General features: G+C 49.7%; 7 protein-coding genes across 7 annotated transcripts; 4 read left to right on the forward strand and 3 right to left on the reverse strand.

Moving 5' to 3' along the window:
- Positions 1-337: 337 nt before the first annotated feature.
- J7T55_001537 (uncharacterized protein) lies at positions 338-2008 on the reverse strand (the record flags this gene model as incomplete). The annotated part of the gene is made up of 3 exons (XM_053145642.1): positions 338-1265; positions 1314-1786; positions 1865-2008. 3 exons carry the CDS (start codon positions 2006-2008, stop codon positions 338-340), a joined length of 1545 nt encoding a protein of 514 aa, XP_052991798.1.
- A 1017-nt stretch (positions 2009-3025) lies between these two features.
- On the reverse strand, positions 3026-4404 carry J7T55_001538 (uncharacterized protein; the record flags this gene model as incomplete). Its single annotated transcript, XM_053145643.1, has 3 exons — positions 3026-3152; positions 3265-4294; positions 4356-4404. The coding sequence occupies 3 exons, from the start codon at positions 4402-4404 to the stop codon at positions 3026-3028; spliced, it is 1206 nt and encodes a 401-aa protein (XP_052991799.1).
- A 1792-nt stretch (positions 4405-6196) lies between these two features.
- On the forward strand, positions 6197-6868 carry J7T55_001539 (uncharacterized protein; the record flags this gene model as incomplete). The annotated part of the gene is made up of 1 exon (XM_053145644.1): positions 6197-6868. The coding sequence occupies one exon, from the start codon at positions 6197-6199 to the stop codon at positions 6866-6868; it is 672 nt and encodes a 223-aa protein (XP_052991800.1).
- A 1542-nt stretch (positions 6869-8410) lies between these two features.
- On the reverse strand, positions 8411-9493 carry J7T55_001540 (uncharacterized protein; the record flags this gene model as incomplete). Its single annotated transcript, XM_053145645.1, has 3 exons — positions 8411-8519; positions 8575-9030; positions 9096-9493. The coding sequence occupies 3 exons, from the start codon at positions 9491-9493 to the stop codon at positions 8411-8413; spliced, it is 963 nt and encodes a 320-aa protein (XP_052991801.1).
- Positions 9494-10283: 790 nt separating this feature from the next.
- On the forward strand, positions 10284-12076 carry J7T55_001541 (uncharacterized protein; the record flags this gene model as incomplete). Its single annotated transcript, XM_053145646.1, has 5 exons — positions 10284-11036; positions 11105-11178; positions 11243-11415; positions 11479-11496; positions 11982-12076. The coding sequence occupies 5 exons, from the start codon at positions 10284-10286 to the stop codon at positions 12074-12076; spliced, it is 1113 nt and encodes a 370-aa protein (XP_052991802.1).
- Positions 12077-13062: 986 nt separating this feature from the next.
- Positions 13063-14673, forward strand: J7T55_001542 (uncharacterized protein; the record flags this gene model as incomplete). The annotated part of the gene is made up of 7 exons (XM_053145648.1): positions 13063-13166; positions 13224-13370; positions 13425-13570; positions 13661-13764; positions 13820-14007; positions 14066-14306; positions 14365-14673. 7 exons carry the CDS (start codon positions 13063-13065, stop codon positions 14671-14673), a joined length of 1239 nt encoding a protein of 412 aa, XP_052991803.1.
- Positions 14674-15583: 910 nt separating this feature from the next.
- J7T55_001543 (uncharacterized protein) lies at positions 15584-18199 on the forward strand (the record flags this gene model as incomplete). Its single annotated transcript, XM_053145649.1, has 1 exon — positions 15584-18199. The coding sequence occupies one exon, from the start codon at positions 15584-15586 to the stop codon at positions 18197-18199; it is 2616 nt and encodes an 871-aa protein (XP_052991804.1).
- Positions 18200-18456: the final 257 nt, after the last annotated feature.

The following is an 18456-nucleotide window of genomic DNA, read 5'->3' on the forward strand; positions in this document are numbered from 1 at the left end:
ACCTCACTTATTCGCGTCACCGTCTGCCCCGGCTGTCATCATTCGTGAGATAGTGTTCAGTGGATTCTATCATCAGTGTTGTGAGGGGCTCCCTTGCCAATGACCGAGTTTGTTCTGGTCATAATGCCTCGCACGTTAGCATTGGACAGAGGTAAGTATATACGGGCAAGTCTCGGGTACGCTTCTATTCTGTGGGAATGATGATCTATGCATCAGTGTGAAATAAGAGCCATCCAGATTTTAGACCAGACCAGAAAGTCAGCATTAGTATTAATCCCCAACTAATCGAAAGTTGCTTCATAAAGCTACTCTACCAGTTGACAGCTCAACTCATTGTTCAGTGTCCTACGTCCGGACTAGCACCTTCGATGTCTTCGGCTGCTATCTCCATTCCCCTGTCGTATCCAGAGAATGACACTCTCCACGCATTGTCGTTCCTAGGTCGCATCTCAACATTGATGTCCCAATCAGGCACAGGCATCGCGTTCACCATCGGTGACTTGGCTGTCGTAGGTGCAGTCCACTTGCCATCAACAGGATGAAGATCGAATCGGAGAGCCAGTAGAGCCGAGAACATGAGGATCTCGGTGGATGCGAAATGCCGCCCGGGGCACAGTGTCATTCCTCCGCCAAATCCACGGAAAGCGACCGGGTTGACACGCTTGCTTCCAGGGGCGAATCTCTCGTGATCGAATTCATCGACTGTATCACCCCAAGCGGATTTGCTCGTATGCTGCACGGTCGCCGGCATCATGATGGTACTTCCCTTCTTCAGGAGGTATTTATTGTCGAGTCGATAGTCCTCCATGGCTATACGAGTAGCCGTGCTGGTAGAGTACATACGCATCGTCTCCTTGAATGTCGATAGCAAGATCGGACACGATGATTTGACATGGGTTAAATCGATGGTGCAGGCGCCATCATCATCTTGCCGCACGCCTTTGGACAGCTCGTTCCTGATGGAGTCGAGGACAGCCGGGTCCGAGAAGATATGGTATGCTATCCAAAAGGTTCCTGGAAGAGTGTTTGTGAGGATGGCTTGACTACCTGCGACCTCAATTCTTGCCGTCTCCTTCAAGGGGATCTGGAAATCATCATTGATTTTGACTCGGGCCTTGACCAGCTCCGAGCCCTGCTGGTACGAGCCTGAATCGAAATATTCCTCCCAGACCTTAACCATGTATTCGCGTGCTTTGAAACTTTCCTTGGCGAAGACACGAGGAAAAAGCTTCAGGATGAACATCATCATTTTCGGTTCAAATGTACTATGACAATTAGTAGAGGATCAAGTTTGCGACTCCACGATAACTTACTACCAGGCTTTCTCCATAGCAGGATTACGGAATGGGTTTTTGGGTCCATAAACGCTATCAGTAGATGCCAAAAGCAGCTCGTGGCGAAGCCATTGCCACAGCTGTATCTTCGTAGTTTTCTTCTGAGACCATTCGTCCAGAGACTTGGAGATGACTTGGATTGCCCTTCTGTTCATTGCATCCAGGCCAGGTCCAGCACTCAAGGCGGAATGAACGTATTTGGGGAAGCTCATCAAATAGCCCCCATCTTTGGTCAGATCACGACCTATGATGTTGATGGTCGTTTTTTGGCAACCAAGGAGATTGGCGGCTATATTGGCCTCTATGGCGTTGAACGAGAGTGCTCGGAATTGAGCTTGGATTGACGTGAGAAGACGTGGCGAGTTGACGACATACATCCGCGTACCGGGCAATCGCAACGTGTATATTGGCAGGTTGTATTTATCCCTAGGATCGGCATTACTATCACTTTGCTGCTCATTTTGCCGCGTCCAGATTGGATGTCGAAATACTTACCTTATTAGACGGTGAAAGTCTCCGCCCTTGCATACCATATTGATTATAGGTGTGACGAAGGGTATGGTGTCGCAGATCGAAGCCGGCTCCTTCGCATCCTGCGTGAAACGGAGGAGAGCGACGAGAAGCACGTAGGTCGCGGCAGCAATGCCCACGGCAACGGGGAGGACAGAAGACATGCTGACTGTTCTATGGCAACGCTCTCTAAATATTCCCAAGTATTGAACGCGTAGACAAGTTCACGGCAAGCTTTAAGAGAGCTCAGCGACGCCAACGTGCTTCAGCTTGCCTCGTAAGGTGGCATTTAGGGTGGACAGGGTTGTCTTTTTTTTGGTCTCCTGCTTATCTGCATGTTGGTCGAGTTAGCAGCAGGGCCCAATAATCCTGACATGTCAATTCGTCCGTTCTATATACCATGCTCCCCTGCTTCCAGTGGAGGCCCGCTGTGGTTGGCGCCTCACCCAGCCCCGACCCCACCAGCTTTTCAGCTATTCCCCATTACGCTAGTACCCAAGACCTATTCAGGGGTCAGCAGGCTGACGATGAAGGCAATTGGTCCGGGTTGGGGAGTCTACTGTATGGCTACACTAGGAAACCAATGAGGATCTTCAACCTTGCTCCGCGTCCTGCAGGCTGCCCTACCCTGCCCGCCAAGGTAGTACTGGCCACGCACGGCACGATTCCTGAACTCTCCCACCAGACTATTGTAACAAAATATGCAAGTAAAAGGCATAGCCATTCACTGTAAGATAGCTCAGGACAGTATATGTCGTAATGTGTAGCCTTGTAGCTGTTGACGTTGTTTTCGGCATATTGATCACTGTCGGGTTTTACAGATTTTAAAGGGCGCCATGGAAATGTGAGAAAAACCGAATGATCACTTTCAACCCCTGAAAGACGGCCGGAGCGGTGCGGGCGTTTGGGCCATGAGCACTAAGTTCTGGTAAAGATGTCGCACAAATGGTTTGTTGCCGTGTAAGTTATTTAGATTCAGAAACATGAAGCAGAGCACAGAAGCCTTGCTCTACTTCGGAACATACTAATTCTGGTTCACGAATAACAAGACGCCGTTCTAAGACTTAGATTGGATGATCACTCCAAGGGCATTGACTCGGAATTTATACAAACTCACTCAATACAATCTAATTCCAACCCCTCACCATATCGCCAAAGCTCCTTTTCTCGACAACATGGTCTCAATCAAAAGGGGGGTATTTTACATGCTTCTCATTGTCGCTGTCGCGAAGGAAAGCTGTCAGGCCTTGACAAGATACATCATGCGACAATTCCGAGTCGCTGAATCTGAACATGCCGTAAACGTCTCTGCATGTGACCAATATGAATACGTCTCAGTGATACACCTAGCTAACTCCTGATATTGATCAATGTACACAACAATCGGTTGTCAAATTGATATCACATTTACCAGACTCACAATATCTCAGCCGAAATACGATCAGAGCGAGAAAGCTTAAGCGTTGAAAGCCTCTCACCCAGCTCTCCAACATCCTTGTCAACTTCTTTCACATTTACCTCGATAGACCTCTTGGGACTCGGACTCCGTGCTTTCGTCCTGATCACCGCAGCACCAGGTCCCAGACGCCTCGCTCCATTCGTTATGGGGACCACACGTTCCAACTTGTCGTTACCAAACCAAGCCATGCACGGGACGAACACATCCTTGAACACGCCTCTAAGCTCGGGTACCATGGACTTTTGGAACTTGCAGCGGCGGGGATGGACGCCAGACACGCACAAGGTGCTGTTTGAACCAATCTGGATCTTCTTGGTAGCCCCCCGCTTCGTGTCCCTCTCTGCAGAACAGAGGTTTCTCGCGAGGCTGTTGACCGCGGGTGGCCATGTCGTCTCAAGGCGCTGATTTACACCTTTCCGCTCCCGCTTGCCCAAAGTGACGCACTGACAAGAGATTATTACACTTGGGTTGAGACGTTCAAGGATGTCTTCGACCATCGCATAAGACTTTTCGACGGCATCCCAGGTGCGCTGGGAGTTCCTGCCCATTCGATCGAGGTCACCGTCGCTCAGAAGGCTGCAAATATCGAGTATGACTACATCTTCAAGCGTCAATCCTATCTCACCCAGCACTTCGATTATCCACTGTAATGTGGGACACGTCTTCATTTCCTCGTAGTCAGACACGTGCTTTCTGGTCGGATTCTGCAGTACTATGAAAGGTAGGTCTCGGTAACCGCATAATAGTCGTTTGAAGTTTTTCCAAGGGTTGCCGTCGAGCTTGATTCCGTACTCCTCACGGAAGGCGACGACACTGTCGAGTTTGAAACATTCATGATCCTCTCCAATGTACCTCGGCTTTGATTTAGATTTCAGCACCGGGCTGAGGTGCTCCTCCACGGCTTGCTGACGGGACTGTTTGCGACACTCGCCATAAGCCGGCGACGATGGGATTTGGAAACTGAGATATCGTGGCACATTTTTAGTTGAAGCTATCACGTGTTAGTAGAAGATGTCACTTGGACACAACACGACAAGGATCCAGCAACAAACCTTGTGATACGATGTTGGTCGTCTCGTTATATGTCAGGTTCGCAGTCATTTTGACTTGTAAAATTTATAGCTTAGCTCGAAACAAAAATGTCGAAGTATTTCATAAAATTGAAAATGAAGAGTCGAGTGTGTCAGTGGAAAACTTTGCATCCAAATGCAATGGAAGTGATCAGTTGACAGCGGGAATGGCGAGGTCTAAAATACGGCCAAGCAAGAGGCCAGCCAAGGCGTCTTCCGACCCCTCCTCCATCTGAGCTTGTGGGCCTGTCAGGCAGACCTGCGGTGGCACAAGGCGGCTCCCGCCTTGCAACACACCATCTTTCCGATGTCTGCCAATAGCAAGCCATGAGGCTTCCAATAGTCTAGAGGCCTGCGACAAACTTGGTGTATGATGGCAGCTGAGCTTACAGGACTCTCAATAGTGCCACGGATATTTAGGACGACGTACAGAGGGGCTGAGAAGAAAGCGCTTAATCAATGTCTTGTAGAGTACCTTACAAGTCACAGCAGGTCCTTATTTGGTTATTCGAGATCATTGTCTTCCTTGAGATTTCCCCGGAAAACAGTTTCACGGGAGACTTTCTCATGAGGTATGACTGCAGAGATGGTTGTCTTAAAAGAGATCATTCTTCAATGTCATTGAAAATTTGCGCCCACACAAAGTGTAATAAATGGTCAATTGGCATTCCGATTAGTCCAACCCTTGTGCGTCTTCTTCGATGTGCTGGCTTTGCGTGTGTTGGTTGGTGGCGCAGCACGAGTGAACTCAATATTCAGCCAGCGCGCCGCGTCCTGCCTACGCACGTCTTTCGGTGGATCTGCTGCTTTATCTTCTGTTTCTATCTTTACCTCATTTTCAATCCCTTTCATGCCCTGGTGCAGGACTGAATAATTAGGGCCAAAAGGTGAACTGAAGAGTTGGTTGAGGATGAAACGTCACCACGCCTTCCTAACCGTTCCGACCTGGGCCCCTCGTGGCGGTAGCTGGATCGGCTGTACGATGTCGTCCGTCATCGCCATCGCCAGTGAGGTCGATAGTCTTGAGTGAGCTGTATAGCTATGTCGGCCAGGCCAGACTATGGTCTCGGCCAGTTAGTGTGTTCCGTTGGTTGCTTGGTTGCTCGGTTGCCTCACTTGACCCGACCGTCCCCATGTCCTGCTGACTAATTTTCGAATTTGGGGGAATTGACAGGGGGAGCGGCCCCTGTCCTGCTTACTTGTCTTCAAATTTGGGGAAATGGACAGGAGGGCTGTCCAAGGCTGGGTTAGCCAAGGCTTGAGCCTCCTATCTTCTGGCAATTGTAAACCTAGGAGTGTGTATACATTTAATATAAAAACAATAGAGTTGAAATTAATAAAAAAAATCTTTTAAAAATCTTATAAATATAGCAATACTTATAACCTACATTTATATATTTAGAAATTCATTTTCTTTTGTTAAAACTGAATAACATTATTTTTAATTTTAAGTCCTAAATGAGGCTGACCCTAACCCTAACCCGTCCCCCAACCCATCCGGACCGCAACACATGATGACAGTCCACACAACAATCCATAGAATAGAGCAACCCTCTTCGCAATTACAGGAGACAAGCCCTTTTCAATCCAGGCAAATCTAAGAGCGGACGTCGGAGAACACATTTATGATCCATAGTGAGGGGTAGAACAACTGCCGGGAGCTTATCTCCCTTGAAAATCAAAGAATGCTACACACATATCCATTCTGTTCCTGTCCCCTTTCTTTTCTCCGTGGAGTCTCGTCGCCTCTCACTCTCCGTTTTCTCTCCTTCACGAACAGCTTTCACTGTGTGCAGACTCAGGAAAGTTATCAGGCACTCAAAATGGCTGTCAAAATTCGCATGCAACCCCTAAGGCCCGATCGCCCTCCAGCAAATTCCCCCGAAGTCTACTACGTCCGCACCACTTTCCCTATCATCCATCACTATACAATTTCGGGTCCTTTCCACGTTCTCGAGGCCGCATTGCCCAACCTGCGCCAGCGAATTTCCGATTCCTCCCAAGCAATGACGGCTTTCAACTCCGCCACAAACAACGGCCATATGCTCAACCAGTTCTGCCACGTCACAGGGCCCTTGGACGCAGACCCGGCGCAGCACGTCATGGTCGAGCTGCTGCGCATGGACGACGCCCAGCTCAAGCGAAGCCTTCCTTGTCCAGTATACAATGTCATCTTTAGCGAGCCCATCCTCGATAATAGCGGCAGGCCTGGCATCGCCGCGAGCGGAAATGCGACTCTAAAAGACATGCAGGTCATCGGAAGCTATCTCAGTGTTGACGCCGCAATTGAGCGTGCAAACGAGGCGCTCAATGAGAGGGTATCCGATTTCCCAGGGGCGCAAGTACTTCCAATGAGGGCGATGAGGGAAGAAGATTTGTACGCTGTGGGCAGTATCATGAGGTTCCCTCCTCATGCGACTCCGAAGTTGGAGATGGCGGCAACAGTTTGCTATGATTCGGGAGTCATGAGGGACCCTCAGGGGAATGAGATGTGATTGATGCTTGGGAAAATTTAGCGTTGGAGGTCTTTTTTTGGTCGTATCAAACATCGTACCCGGTCTGTTGACACTCAGGCAGCTTTCATCTTCTTGAAACTTTGGATTCGCCAAGCAGTTACCGTAACAACACCATGCCACCCGAAATTTATTGGTGTGTGCAACCAAAACATCGCTGTGCCTTCACCTTTTGTACAACTATCCCTCCGCAGCTTCACCCTATGTCTGGCTTCAAATTATTGATGTCACAAACCAGACCATAATGGTAGTCATCCATCTGTAAGTCTAGACACCGAGGATCGAAGCTAAATTACGATGGCCTTTATCCAACACGGATTACAGTCCTCATTCGGGGACCAGTACAGAAACGGAGCCCTGTAATTTCAAGGAGATACCTGGGCCCGTTCGGCCCAATTTATAGTCTGTTCTAAAGTTTGCGTGGTCCGAGATCCAATCAGCGTCATTGAGGGACGCTCATATCACACACTATTGTAACAACATCACCACACTTTTTGAATGTCCCAACTTCTATTGAGGAGGTTCCTGTAGTCACTTATGTCTCTCAATAAAAGGCTAACCAACACTAAAACATGGTAGAGGGGGTTATGTCAGGATAGGCTACCCTAAAAGAGTTTGTTTCCTACAACTTATTCTCCAAGAAATTACCCTGCAGTTGATTATCCTGTTGTCGGTTATCCTATGTTGGTTGTCCAATAATGAATTACTCTGCTTCTTTCACGACTCCTGTCTTTTGTTTGGTCTATTCAACGCATACCCTAGGGTAGATACTGCGGCCGTGAAGCGGATAGCCGAGCTCAAGTTTGTGGCATGGAAGGGATTACGGCTACAGCTAGTAGCCTCGTCAACAAGACAGGCAGCATGCACTTAACTTTAGCCTGACGATCTCGGGAGATTTACTGTATTACATATAGACATGATGGTAGAGGAGAAGGCTGTTAATCCCGCCCGCTTGCCCTGGCCACAGCAACGAGCTCGAAAGAGACTTCTGAGGTTGGAACATGCCGGTCGACATACACACAACCGGAGATCTAAAGTGTCTAATCTCACCTGATCTTTGGCTGATATTTCTGTATGACCTGTTTGCAGCAGGTATGATGCCCCTAATCAAGACACCATTATCGATGACTTGCGGCGTTTGCGGGCTTGGAATTCCAGACTATGTGTATAAGATGGGAACAGGAAGAGACCCAGGAAGATTATAACTTGGGATGAAGCTCAGTTTGTAGCGGAACATTTGAAGCATTACTGCAGTAACGGAGAGGCAACCAGAACTGGACTTTTGTATATGGATAAAATTTTATAATCTCAGTAATCACGGTATTCCCGCATATATGGCAACTAAGTTCAGTTGAGGGAACAAGATTGGATCTCCCGAGTGCATATAATATCCACAGATTAAAATGGGTCAATATCACCGCACACAACACTTGAGGCATAGTATTGGGGGATGTTAGCTATGATAACAACTGGCTACTCTCGATTCTTTGATGCTTGGGACAAGATCTTTATGTTCGCCCCACATCACAGAGTCTTCGTCCCGATCCAAATCGGCCCGGTGGTGCAAGTCAGCAAATCGCTTTGGCGATCGCATGTTGCTTGGACATAGCCTACGCCGACAGCATCCAACGAGCTGGTATTGCATTAGCAGTTGCCTTTAAAGTGATGCTGCGGAAGTCTTCACTTACACTTCGCCGCACTGCCAGTGTTGGGTGATAGTGAGCATGTCGAGCTTCCTATCGAAGACGAACTCTGCCGTGCTCACCGACGCCTGGTCCGCCGCGACGCAGGTACCAGTGAACTTCTCATCTTCGATTTTTCCGGAGTTCCTGCACGAAAAGGATTCGGCCTCCCTAGTTCTCATGTTCCTCAAGACAAAAGCCGGACCCGTGTCGGCTTTCGGGGGGTCGGACAATGACGAGCCCGGGGGCCATTCGTACTGCCTCTTCCACTGCTCCACCTGCCATGATTGATAACTATCCGCCGTACCCGGGCAAACACTACCTGGCTCTTGTGGAGTCGGGCCTCCCTTTGTGGTGAAACCCTTCGAATCGCTGGGAACCAGTGCGCATGTCTCACTACCCTCCGCGGTCGTCGCGCAATTCATGTTCAGGGGCAGTATTCCTGTAGCCAGACCATCGGCCCTAGCAGTCGTGTCAGGTCTTTTCAGCATTTTCGCACGTCCAGTAATTTGCGTAGCGATACTTACCCTTCAGCGTCCGAGCAGGCGAAAGTATGCGAGACATACATCGTCTTATTAGCCCAATCCACAGCGAAGGAGACGGTGTTGTCGATGTTGAACCCATTGCCGGCCCAGATGCAATCGCTCCATATGATATTGTCTCCGCCATCTTGCCACCCCTTCCACGCATCTGGCCATGCTGCAAAACATTCGAAGAACGTCCCATAAGACCCATTGGTTGGCACTATGCTCACTGCCAAGGTCGCGGGGCCGCCGTTGTCGCTCGGGGCTGCGCTGTCGTACCTCGCGTCGCTCAATCGCCACTGGTAGGTCGATGTAGCGTTGCTGCTCCCGCAAATTCTGGCGGCGCCCGCCTTTGAGGAGAGCACAAGCGCCGCGATAGCTACAATTAAGTCGTATTGCATCGTAAGAAACAATGGTCACCTAGATCGCTTTGTGCTCATCGAGTATTGTTGGATTTTTCAGGACCAGGTTTCCTGATTTACATTGTCATCAGTCAGTAGTAGAAGACTCGCGTCTCATTCAGTCGGTGACATAACATGCCGCCGCGCTGAAGTACCGAGCCTTGGTCGTCACATTTTAATATCGGCTGCCAGATGGATGATCGGTGTTCTCTTACCGGTTTGCGATGATGGGACAATATAGATTCCCCAGAGACTGGCCTAGCCAATAGCGTCCTCTCGACAAGGCTCATCTGGCAATCATAGGCTATACGTATCGCCGCTCCTGCAGGTTCAATCCGTCAACATGGAGACGTCCCTTCTCGCCCAGCCTGCCAGCACACCAAATAGGGTCACTCATGATGATCATCACTTCTGCCTAAAATCCAATAGCTACGACGGGCTTTAAGGTAACGCCGAGTGCTTTGTGGTTTTCTAGGAAAATCTCTCTGTACGAGTAGGCAATTTTCCCGGTTAAATAGGTAGCACTGGGTACACATCAGGCCAGTAGACATCTGCCGATGCCTTGAGCAATATCACATGCGGTTTGTGCCATGAAAACTCAAAGACAATTGAAGGGTCTGAGACTAGAAAAATACAATATTCCAAGGACACGAGGGAAAAACAGGTGTATATAGTAATCCAGCTTTGTGCCAAAGTCAGCCGAACTAGGCCCTTCGAACATTCAAACCTCGTCCACAACCAACGCCCAGTGACCAACATCTGACCCAGGTCACCGAAGTGCCCTACGAATATGAATTGGAAAACCCTCGCCCTAGTGATGTCCGCGCAAGCGGTTGCCGCGCAGTCGCTATCAATGATCCGATTCGGATGCTCGCAGCTCGTCGTGGAGAGGCTGGACCCGCTGGTCAACCCGGGCTCGCTGGTATCGCCGCACGTGCACCAGATCGTGGGGGGCAACTCCTTCAACGCGAGCATGGACCCGGCGTCACACGACCTCGTGGCCGACTCGACGTGCACGAGCTGCTCGTTTTCCGAGGACTTCTCGAACTATTGGACGGCGGTTCTGTACTTCCGGGCGCGCAACGGGACATACAAGCGGGTGCCGCAGTTCCCGAACGTAGGGATCCGTGCCGTTGGCGGCGTTACCGTGTATTATATCCCGCCGTACGATGGCGTGACGAACGTGACGGCATTCGCACCGGGCTTCCGCATGCTGGTGGGAGACGCGGCGCTGCGCCAAGCCGAGGGCGTGCAGCGCCAGCTGTGCCACCGCTGCTACGTCAAGGACGACTACACCGGCGGAGCGGGCAACAACGCGCCTTGCTCAGGATCCGACACCACGTCCCTGCCGGCGCAGCCCTGCGTCGGTGGCATCAGGACCACCATCACTTTCCCCACTTGCTGGGACGGAAAGAACCTGGACAGTGCAGACCACAAGAGCCATGTGGCCTATCCCAAGTCGGGGACCTTCGAGTCTCTAGGGCCTTGCCCGGACTCTCACCCTGTTAAGTTGCCTCAGCTGATGTACGAGGTCATGTGGGATGTGAGTTTGATAAATCTTTCTAATCCAGTGCTGCTGTTCAAAGTTAACTTCTAATACTTGTGACCCAGACGCGCTCCTTTAACGACCCCGAAATGTGGCCCGAGGACGGATCGCAGCCATTTGTATGGAGTACAGACGACGGGTAAGCCCCTAATATATAAGTCTGCATCTACGTGAGCACTGCATCCGCTGACTTGTACGTGCAGGACCGGGTACTCGCAGCATGGTGACTATGTCTTCGGCTGGAAGGGCGACAGCCTCCAGAGGGCGCTCAACGCCCGCTGCAACAACGCAGTGTGCAATGAGCTCAAGACTCAGAGCTCGGAAGAGGCCATGAGGTGCACCCTACCACAGACTGCGGTCGAGGATGTTGATGGATGTGAGTTGCAACTGTCCCCTATTGAGATATATCTAGAGACGCCGTCTGCTAACATTTATATAGGGCTGGCTTCAATTCCGGGTATGTGATAGTTGACTTGTGGTGGCATAGAACTATATGATAGAATGCAAGCGATAATTATATTATCTATTGTTTTATTACCCTTGTGCCAGTACGTTCCTCGCCCTGGAGGGCTGGGAGAGAAGGCTCTGACAGCATATATTTTATCTCTGTGGTTGCCCGATTTTACTACTTAGTCTCGCAACTCGTACTGCTGAGCAACATGTTGATTCTGAACCATCCCAGCGAACATTTAACCCCAAGCGAACGCCGCTTGGGAAGACCTCAGTCCGAATCATAATGATCCAGATGCGACACGCTCGTGATCCTCGACTGCTGCCACGTCCGACTCGCGGACGTGACGTACACGATGCTCAACCAAAGTCTCGACATGCAAGGCATCCAAGGCTGCCCAGACGAGTGAAACCCCTACCCAAAGGAGCTCCTCGCTGCCTTTAGATGGGACAACAGCGCCTGGGACCGCATATCAACGAGCCTGTGCAAAGTCCTCACAGAAGCCGAGGACCTGTGGCGGGAGCCCGAGGTCGGGGAGAATGCCGAGCGGCAGCGGCTCATCTCGGTCTCGACTTTGTGCGGCTGATGAACAAGGAGCTGGCACACGAGCACTGGTAGCTGTGTGTTAGAACGCTGGAAGAGGTCCCCATGCGATGCTCTATATACTGCGTCGGACTCAGAGACAGCCTATCGCGTCCGAGAGGCTCGTCTCTCTGGAGAACGACATGGGGGTTCCTAATGTCCCTGGTGGACTTCTACAGAGGAGGGGCAGTATTCGCTAACCCTTTCATGGTGGATTGCTTGGTTGGAAGATCCTATCTACAGTAAAATTGGAACGGAGCAGACCAGAGTTGCACCGAACGAGAGAAAAGGAAGAGTCAAGACAATATGAGCCAATAGAACATGATACTGCTTGAGTCAGCGTGACTATTTGCCACCGTCACTGCACGGGAGGTCTTGGAGCCTCATTTGAAATCGAATGACGGCATACAGTTCCTCATGTAAACGCAGTATGTACACCTCAATATCACATGCGCAGCACTTGATATTATCAGCCGTAGTCCTCAGCACGCCCCATTGCCACCCTGCATAGATAGATCAGTTTGACAAATGGAAACATTCTCGGGTCAAGCGCTTCCATTGTGAGGACTATAGATCAATGACCTTTGGCGAGATTTCACGCAGGTGGCAAACCGCAATGCGATTGCCAGACTCTCCAAATCCCAATCTGTCAGACAAAAGCGACTCTCCACACCTGCGCTGCAAATGCGCTACCTATATATTTTCGTGACACAATCATATGGTTGTATGCTCCGGCAATGCAAACGGGTATAATGAGACGACAATGGCATTGGTTGCATAGATGAATCGTATATTGTTGTTGCTTTGGTGGCAAGTGCCGTGCGGAGGTGCTGGTCGATCTGGGTTGATTGTTGAGCCGCCGGAAAACGTTTGAGCTATATAACTAATAACAATTCACGAGAGAAATCTCAAGCTTCATGTAACAATTGATTTTCGCCTGGATTTGATGTTCAGCTACTTCTTTACGTCTGAATAGGTCATACTTGCATTATGTGGAATATCTGCAGTACTCTCCTACTGCCCTCGCTCCTGATCGGAGCGAGAGCTGCAAAAATTCAAGCGCCTGCAACTAGCTTCTCACAGAACATAGAGATGTAGGTGGCATCTTCTCCCTTGCATTGCTTCACACGAGATGACCAGCAGTATTCTAGTGTCCGAAACCCGGTCTATCCACTCGATGACGTCGATAAGCTGGAAGAGGCTACGATGCCCAAGGTTGATGAATGGCTGAATAAGAAGATGTCGAATGGAAGTAACAATGGCTGTACTATGAAAAACGCAATTGTACGCAGAGAGTGGTATGTATGCCGATATTCTGAGGAAATCTCAACAGAATTAATTCATATTGACAGGAGCGATATGTCTGAGTCGCACAGACAAGATTACGTCGCTGCTGTGACGTGCTTGATGAAACTACCTACCACTGTAAACCTCACCAGGTTTCCAGGAGCTCTCAGCCGATATGATGACTTTGTCGCGTATCATATGACACACGCAAGTGAGTACATCGGGTGGCAATTTCTGACATCCTAAGAACGGCCTTGTCCTTAATATCAGAGCGGAGCATCACTGATTAAGACTGGCTCAGTGCAACTTCATGACAACCTCCACCTCTTCGGCGCTCACAAGTATTTTGTCTGGCTTTTCGAGAAAGCCCTTCGTGACGAGTGTGGTTACACTGGTTACCAGCCGGTGTGTTGACCCTGTTTCATTCAGACATCGGGTATTGTTACTGACTATCCAGTAGTATATGAATTACGACCGCTATGCGAGTGACCCGTTTAATTCTCCATTGCTCAACGGCAACGCGTCTAGCTTGGGAGGAAATGGTGTCTTGGAACCCACGTACAAGGGTATTCCGCAGCCTGGACGAACTCCCAACATCATCAAGTCGAATGGTGGTGGAGGCTGCGTCAAGGAGGGGCCGTTCTCGGAGTCAGTTTCCTGATTTCTTTTCAGAGATATGGACGGTACATAACTGACGCTGTGATAGCATGATCGTTAGCTTAGGACCGACCTCGACGTCGACCGGAACCAACCTCCCCAAGAACCCAAGAGCCGATGGCACAGGGCCAAATCCGCGATGCTTACGTCGCGATATAAACAAGGATGCGTTAATGGGGGCTACGGCAGACCGTGTCTTCAATCTGATCACCAAGAGCCAGGACATCAATAGCTTTTACAACACCTTGCTCGGGATGCCGCCGCCAAAGAATGACTCGTATCCCTGGGGGGTAAGCGAAATTTCCAAGGAAAAACTCACGAGTGATCGGAACTGACTTTCTTAATCAGGTTCACACGGCAGGTCATTATGTTGCCGCAGTTGACCCAGGTGGTGATCCCATGACTTCACCCGGCGACCCTCTTTTCTACTTCCATCACACGTCCTTGGATCGCATCTGGTGGATCTGGCAAATGCAGGATGTGAACAACCGTTTGTACGCCTTGCCTAACGGCACTATGCCCATGAGGCGTCGACAGGGAACGGATCCTCAAGACGTTATTGTCGACATGGAATGGCTGGGCCCACCGATCAAGCTCTTCGAGACGCATGACCAGCTGGGTGGAAACGGGGGGGCTTTCTGCTATGTTTATGTTTAAGTACTAGTAGATTTGTCGTCTTGACACGATGAAACCGTAGCTGCTCGATCTCGTTAGTAGGCATATTCTCTAATATAGTCGATGAATGCTCGAAAATTGAACTTCCTATCTCTCAATTTCAAGGTAGAATTAAGTGCTTAACTTTGCAGCCTTCCTACTGAAGGACATCTGAGTGTATCTGAGCTAGAGCCCCTGGGCTATATTCTAAATGGCAGCAGAACTCTGTTAAGTCAAGAGGCCAAACTGAAAGCCGAGGATCCTCTTTGAAGGGTTCGCCGGAAATGTCATCTTAATTTGAAAAAAACGCATGTTCGTCCCCCTAGATCCATTGTGTACCATGGCTGGACGTGTACCAGGTGGGAACGGCCCCAGCAACGCTTCTCCATGGAATAAACCGGCCATGAAATACTTGCCTACGGCGATGACGGCGGCGGAAAGGCAAGTCCTCCCAGGTGCCGTGCACAGTCCCGCTACTTTGAAAAGATCTGTGAGCCTAGCTATGCACATCTAGGTGTGCGTTCAATGGAAAACTTTGAGGGTAAGCATTGATACCTTAGCTTTAGTGCAGAGGACGGAGCTTGCCTGCTGAGATGAGACAGAGCGACTACACATGGCCTTCAATTGACAGTCACGTAACTTCCTGCAAGATAACAGTTGAGATGAACGCGTGCATGAGGGCGCCGCTATTCTGCCTACATGAGTGGGGGCTTTCTGTAACTGTGAGCTGTACCACTGACCCACACTCACGTGGCATCAGCCTAGGCCAGCTGGCCAGCGGAGGGATGCTGAGCGGTTAACGTGGTGGCTCAAACTCTTGTCTCGTCAAAATCAGTCATTTCGATAAACACTATTCCTGGATTGCTTCAAAAAGTCCGGTATCTACCAACGTGGTGTATTACATCTCAGTGTGATGGAGTCACGCGTACGATGGCACAGGTCAAATTGCGACAAGCCAAACATCATCGTGAACGATGGCGAACCTCATTGCCATAGCTGCGATTCAAATTCTTCGGTCTTGGTAGCACGACTTGTTGCCGAAAATCAGGCCATAGGAGGCGTCATCAGCCTACCAGTTGAGGCACCGCTGGGCGAAGCTGACTTCTGGTGGCCTCCATCTGTCCCATACAGCAGTCCTCGCGTGGACACAAGAACGAACTCAGAGCCCTGCAATGACGCGAAAGAAGCGCAAATACTATCTCCAAAAGACACTCAACTAAGCTCTGTTTCGACTATCTACTCCTCATCTTTGGATTCAAGCCGCCTTCGCCTCATCTACCTAACTGAATCCGAGGATGCCTCCTCGCCCATTCACATCCAGCTCGAAGAATATGCTCTCAATGACAGTCCAGAATACGAAACGGTGTCCTACGTATGGGGAGGAGAGAATGGCGACTCCACTGCCTGCAAACCTATCTATGTTGGCCCCTCCTGGGACATGATCCTGGTTACAAATAATTGTTCGGCTCTGCTGCATTACTTACGGCCTCGTAAAGGCTCCCGGGTCATCTGGCTGGATGCTATTTGCATTAATCAGGCCAATAACGTTGAGAAATCAGCGCAAATATCCATAATGAGGGATATCTACGTTAATTGCCAGCGTGTTGTAGTCTACTTCGGGGGAGACTTGATTCAACAACTTTCGGGTAGGCTCTTTCGGCCTCGCATCGATTTCGCGAAGACAGTTGTTGCCAATGAATCGAGATCAACAACGGAGAAAAGCGCAGGGTTCTTTATGGCTTGTGCTAAGAGCGCCGGGATAAGCCAGGATCAGCTTTTCGAGAGGCGGTATTTGACTCGGATCTGGATCGTGCAGGAGCTTGTCCTCTCGAGCAAGGCTGTATTTCCTCTCGGTGACTCAGATATCCTCTGCGATGGAGATGTTGCCGCGCACCTCGTCTTGAGGCCAAAGGGACAGCAGCTGGCCTCTTCTGCTGTCAGAGGGTCTATGTCTAATCTTCTGAAGGCGACTTCCCACTGCGATGCGAGTGACCCTCGGGACAAGATATATGGCCTATTGGGTTTATTTAGACCGCAAGATGTCTCATGCTCGTTGATCTCGGATTATACACTATCTTGGAGAGACTGCTGGGTGGGAATCGGAGGCTACATCGTCCTTGTTGAGAAGAACATAACTCTGCTTGTTCATGCGGTTGGGACCTATTGTCTGTTTCAACTGCCCTCGTGGGTCCCGGATATTCGGACAGCGGGGTCTTGGTTACTCGACTTGCCCACAAAACCCCCCTATCAGAAGTCCCGGGTTTCTGAAGACGCTGCTGAGACATGGGCCATCGAGTTCGTCATGTATTCAAAAGGAGAACAGGACTGGATGCATTATGACTTGTTTCCAAGCAAATCGTGGGGACTAGCGAGCCATCTGTCGGTCGGACTCCCCTCAGATGTCCTGTGCTCTATGAGCCTCGACCAAGTGTCCGTCAATTCGTCTAATGGCGGGCTTCAACTTCAAGCCCTCCGCGTGTTCGATCATCCTTGTCGGCTAACGACGATGAATGAAGGAAATGGGTATAGTTCGATTTGGTTTCGCGGTCCGTCGACAGCTGCAGGTTTCCGCATACTGGGACTCAACCATTCTCTAGATCATGATAAGAGCTATCATGTCTTCATCATTTCCGATCAACCCCAGCTATCTGGATACATCCTCCTTGCTATAACAACTGCGCTTCCAGGGGAAGACAGCAGCGTCGTGACACTGCACGGCTGTTGCATAATATACGATATCCGATTTTACTCTATGGACCATCTTGAAACCAACCGAGAATCAATCCCCGGTTTGCATTGGCTTTTGGAAAAGTTTCAGCCAGTGCTCATCGAAAGCCACCAGTGGAAATCCCAAGGTAATTGGGTGTTCCGCTGCTTTTTCCCCTGTGATGATGCAACGTCACGAGATTTTCTCCGTCTGCTCATCCGTGCAACTGGCCCGCCGCTCATCCAAATATTTGAAGAAGGTAAACCTTCTTCTCAGTTCATGCCGCCAACGTTGGTGGAGTCAATATCTTGGACTGCAGAAAGGCTCTGTCCAGATTTCGATCCGTTGATCTGGGGCGATTACTATCATTTCACCATCAAGAACAAGAAAATGTTCTCGATGTGGAAAGCCTATCGTGGGCTATCATCAAGTTATGAGGAGGACACCATTACCGTGCGACGAGTATCATACGAGTTAGAAGCGGATTTCTCAGATCCGTTCATACATGACAAGGCAAGATGGACGCGCATTCAAACAATTTTTGATAAAGAGGGCAGTGATGGATCTGGGTATGGGTTAACATTTCCGTTTACTGTCCGGATCCCTCTAGAAACCCTAGTAGCTTGTGTTCGCAAGTCTGAGCTCTGCATGTCGTTGTGTACAGCTCGTGGTTACAACAGCAATTTGAACGAGGACTTGGATAATCTTCTGGGTCGTAAGTCCACGCTTAAAGACCGTGATATTCTCCTTCAAGACTGGGACAAAGGTTTCATCCAGGATCTTGGTCTTGCTTGGAAGTCAGAAAAAATCATCATTGTGTAAATTAAAGGGAGGCTAAAAAAAGCAATGGATTCGTCTCTCAAGCTTTGGGGAAGGTGTGGCTCTTACTGTAATTGATTTCTGGCTTTCTTTCAAGTTCAACAACAAAATTTGTTCGTACCAGCATAGCTTGATTACAGGCTTTCCAAGACTTGGTCTTGAATGCACTTGCTATCTACCCCGTAAAAGGGAGGATATTATCCATCGGAAAATTATCCCATCGGAAGATGATTTTATCGGAGGCTATGCATGGGAGGTTG

The sequence above is a fragment of the Diaporthe amygdali genome, assembly GCF_026229845.1.
Source record: "Diaporthe amygdali strain CAA958 chromosome Unknown NODE_21_length_814164_cov_65_183785, whole genome shotgun sequence".
In the NCBI taxonomy this organism is placed as follows: domain Eukaryota; kingdom Fungi; phylum Ascomycota; class Sordariomycetes; order Diaporthales; family Diaporthaceae; genus Diaporthe; species Diaporthe amygdali.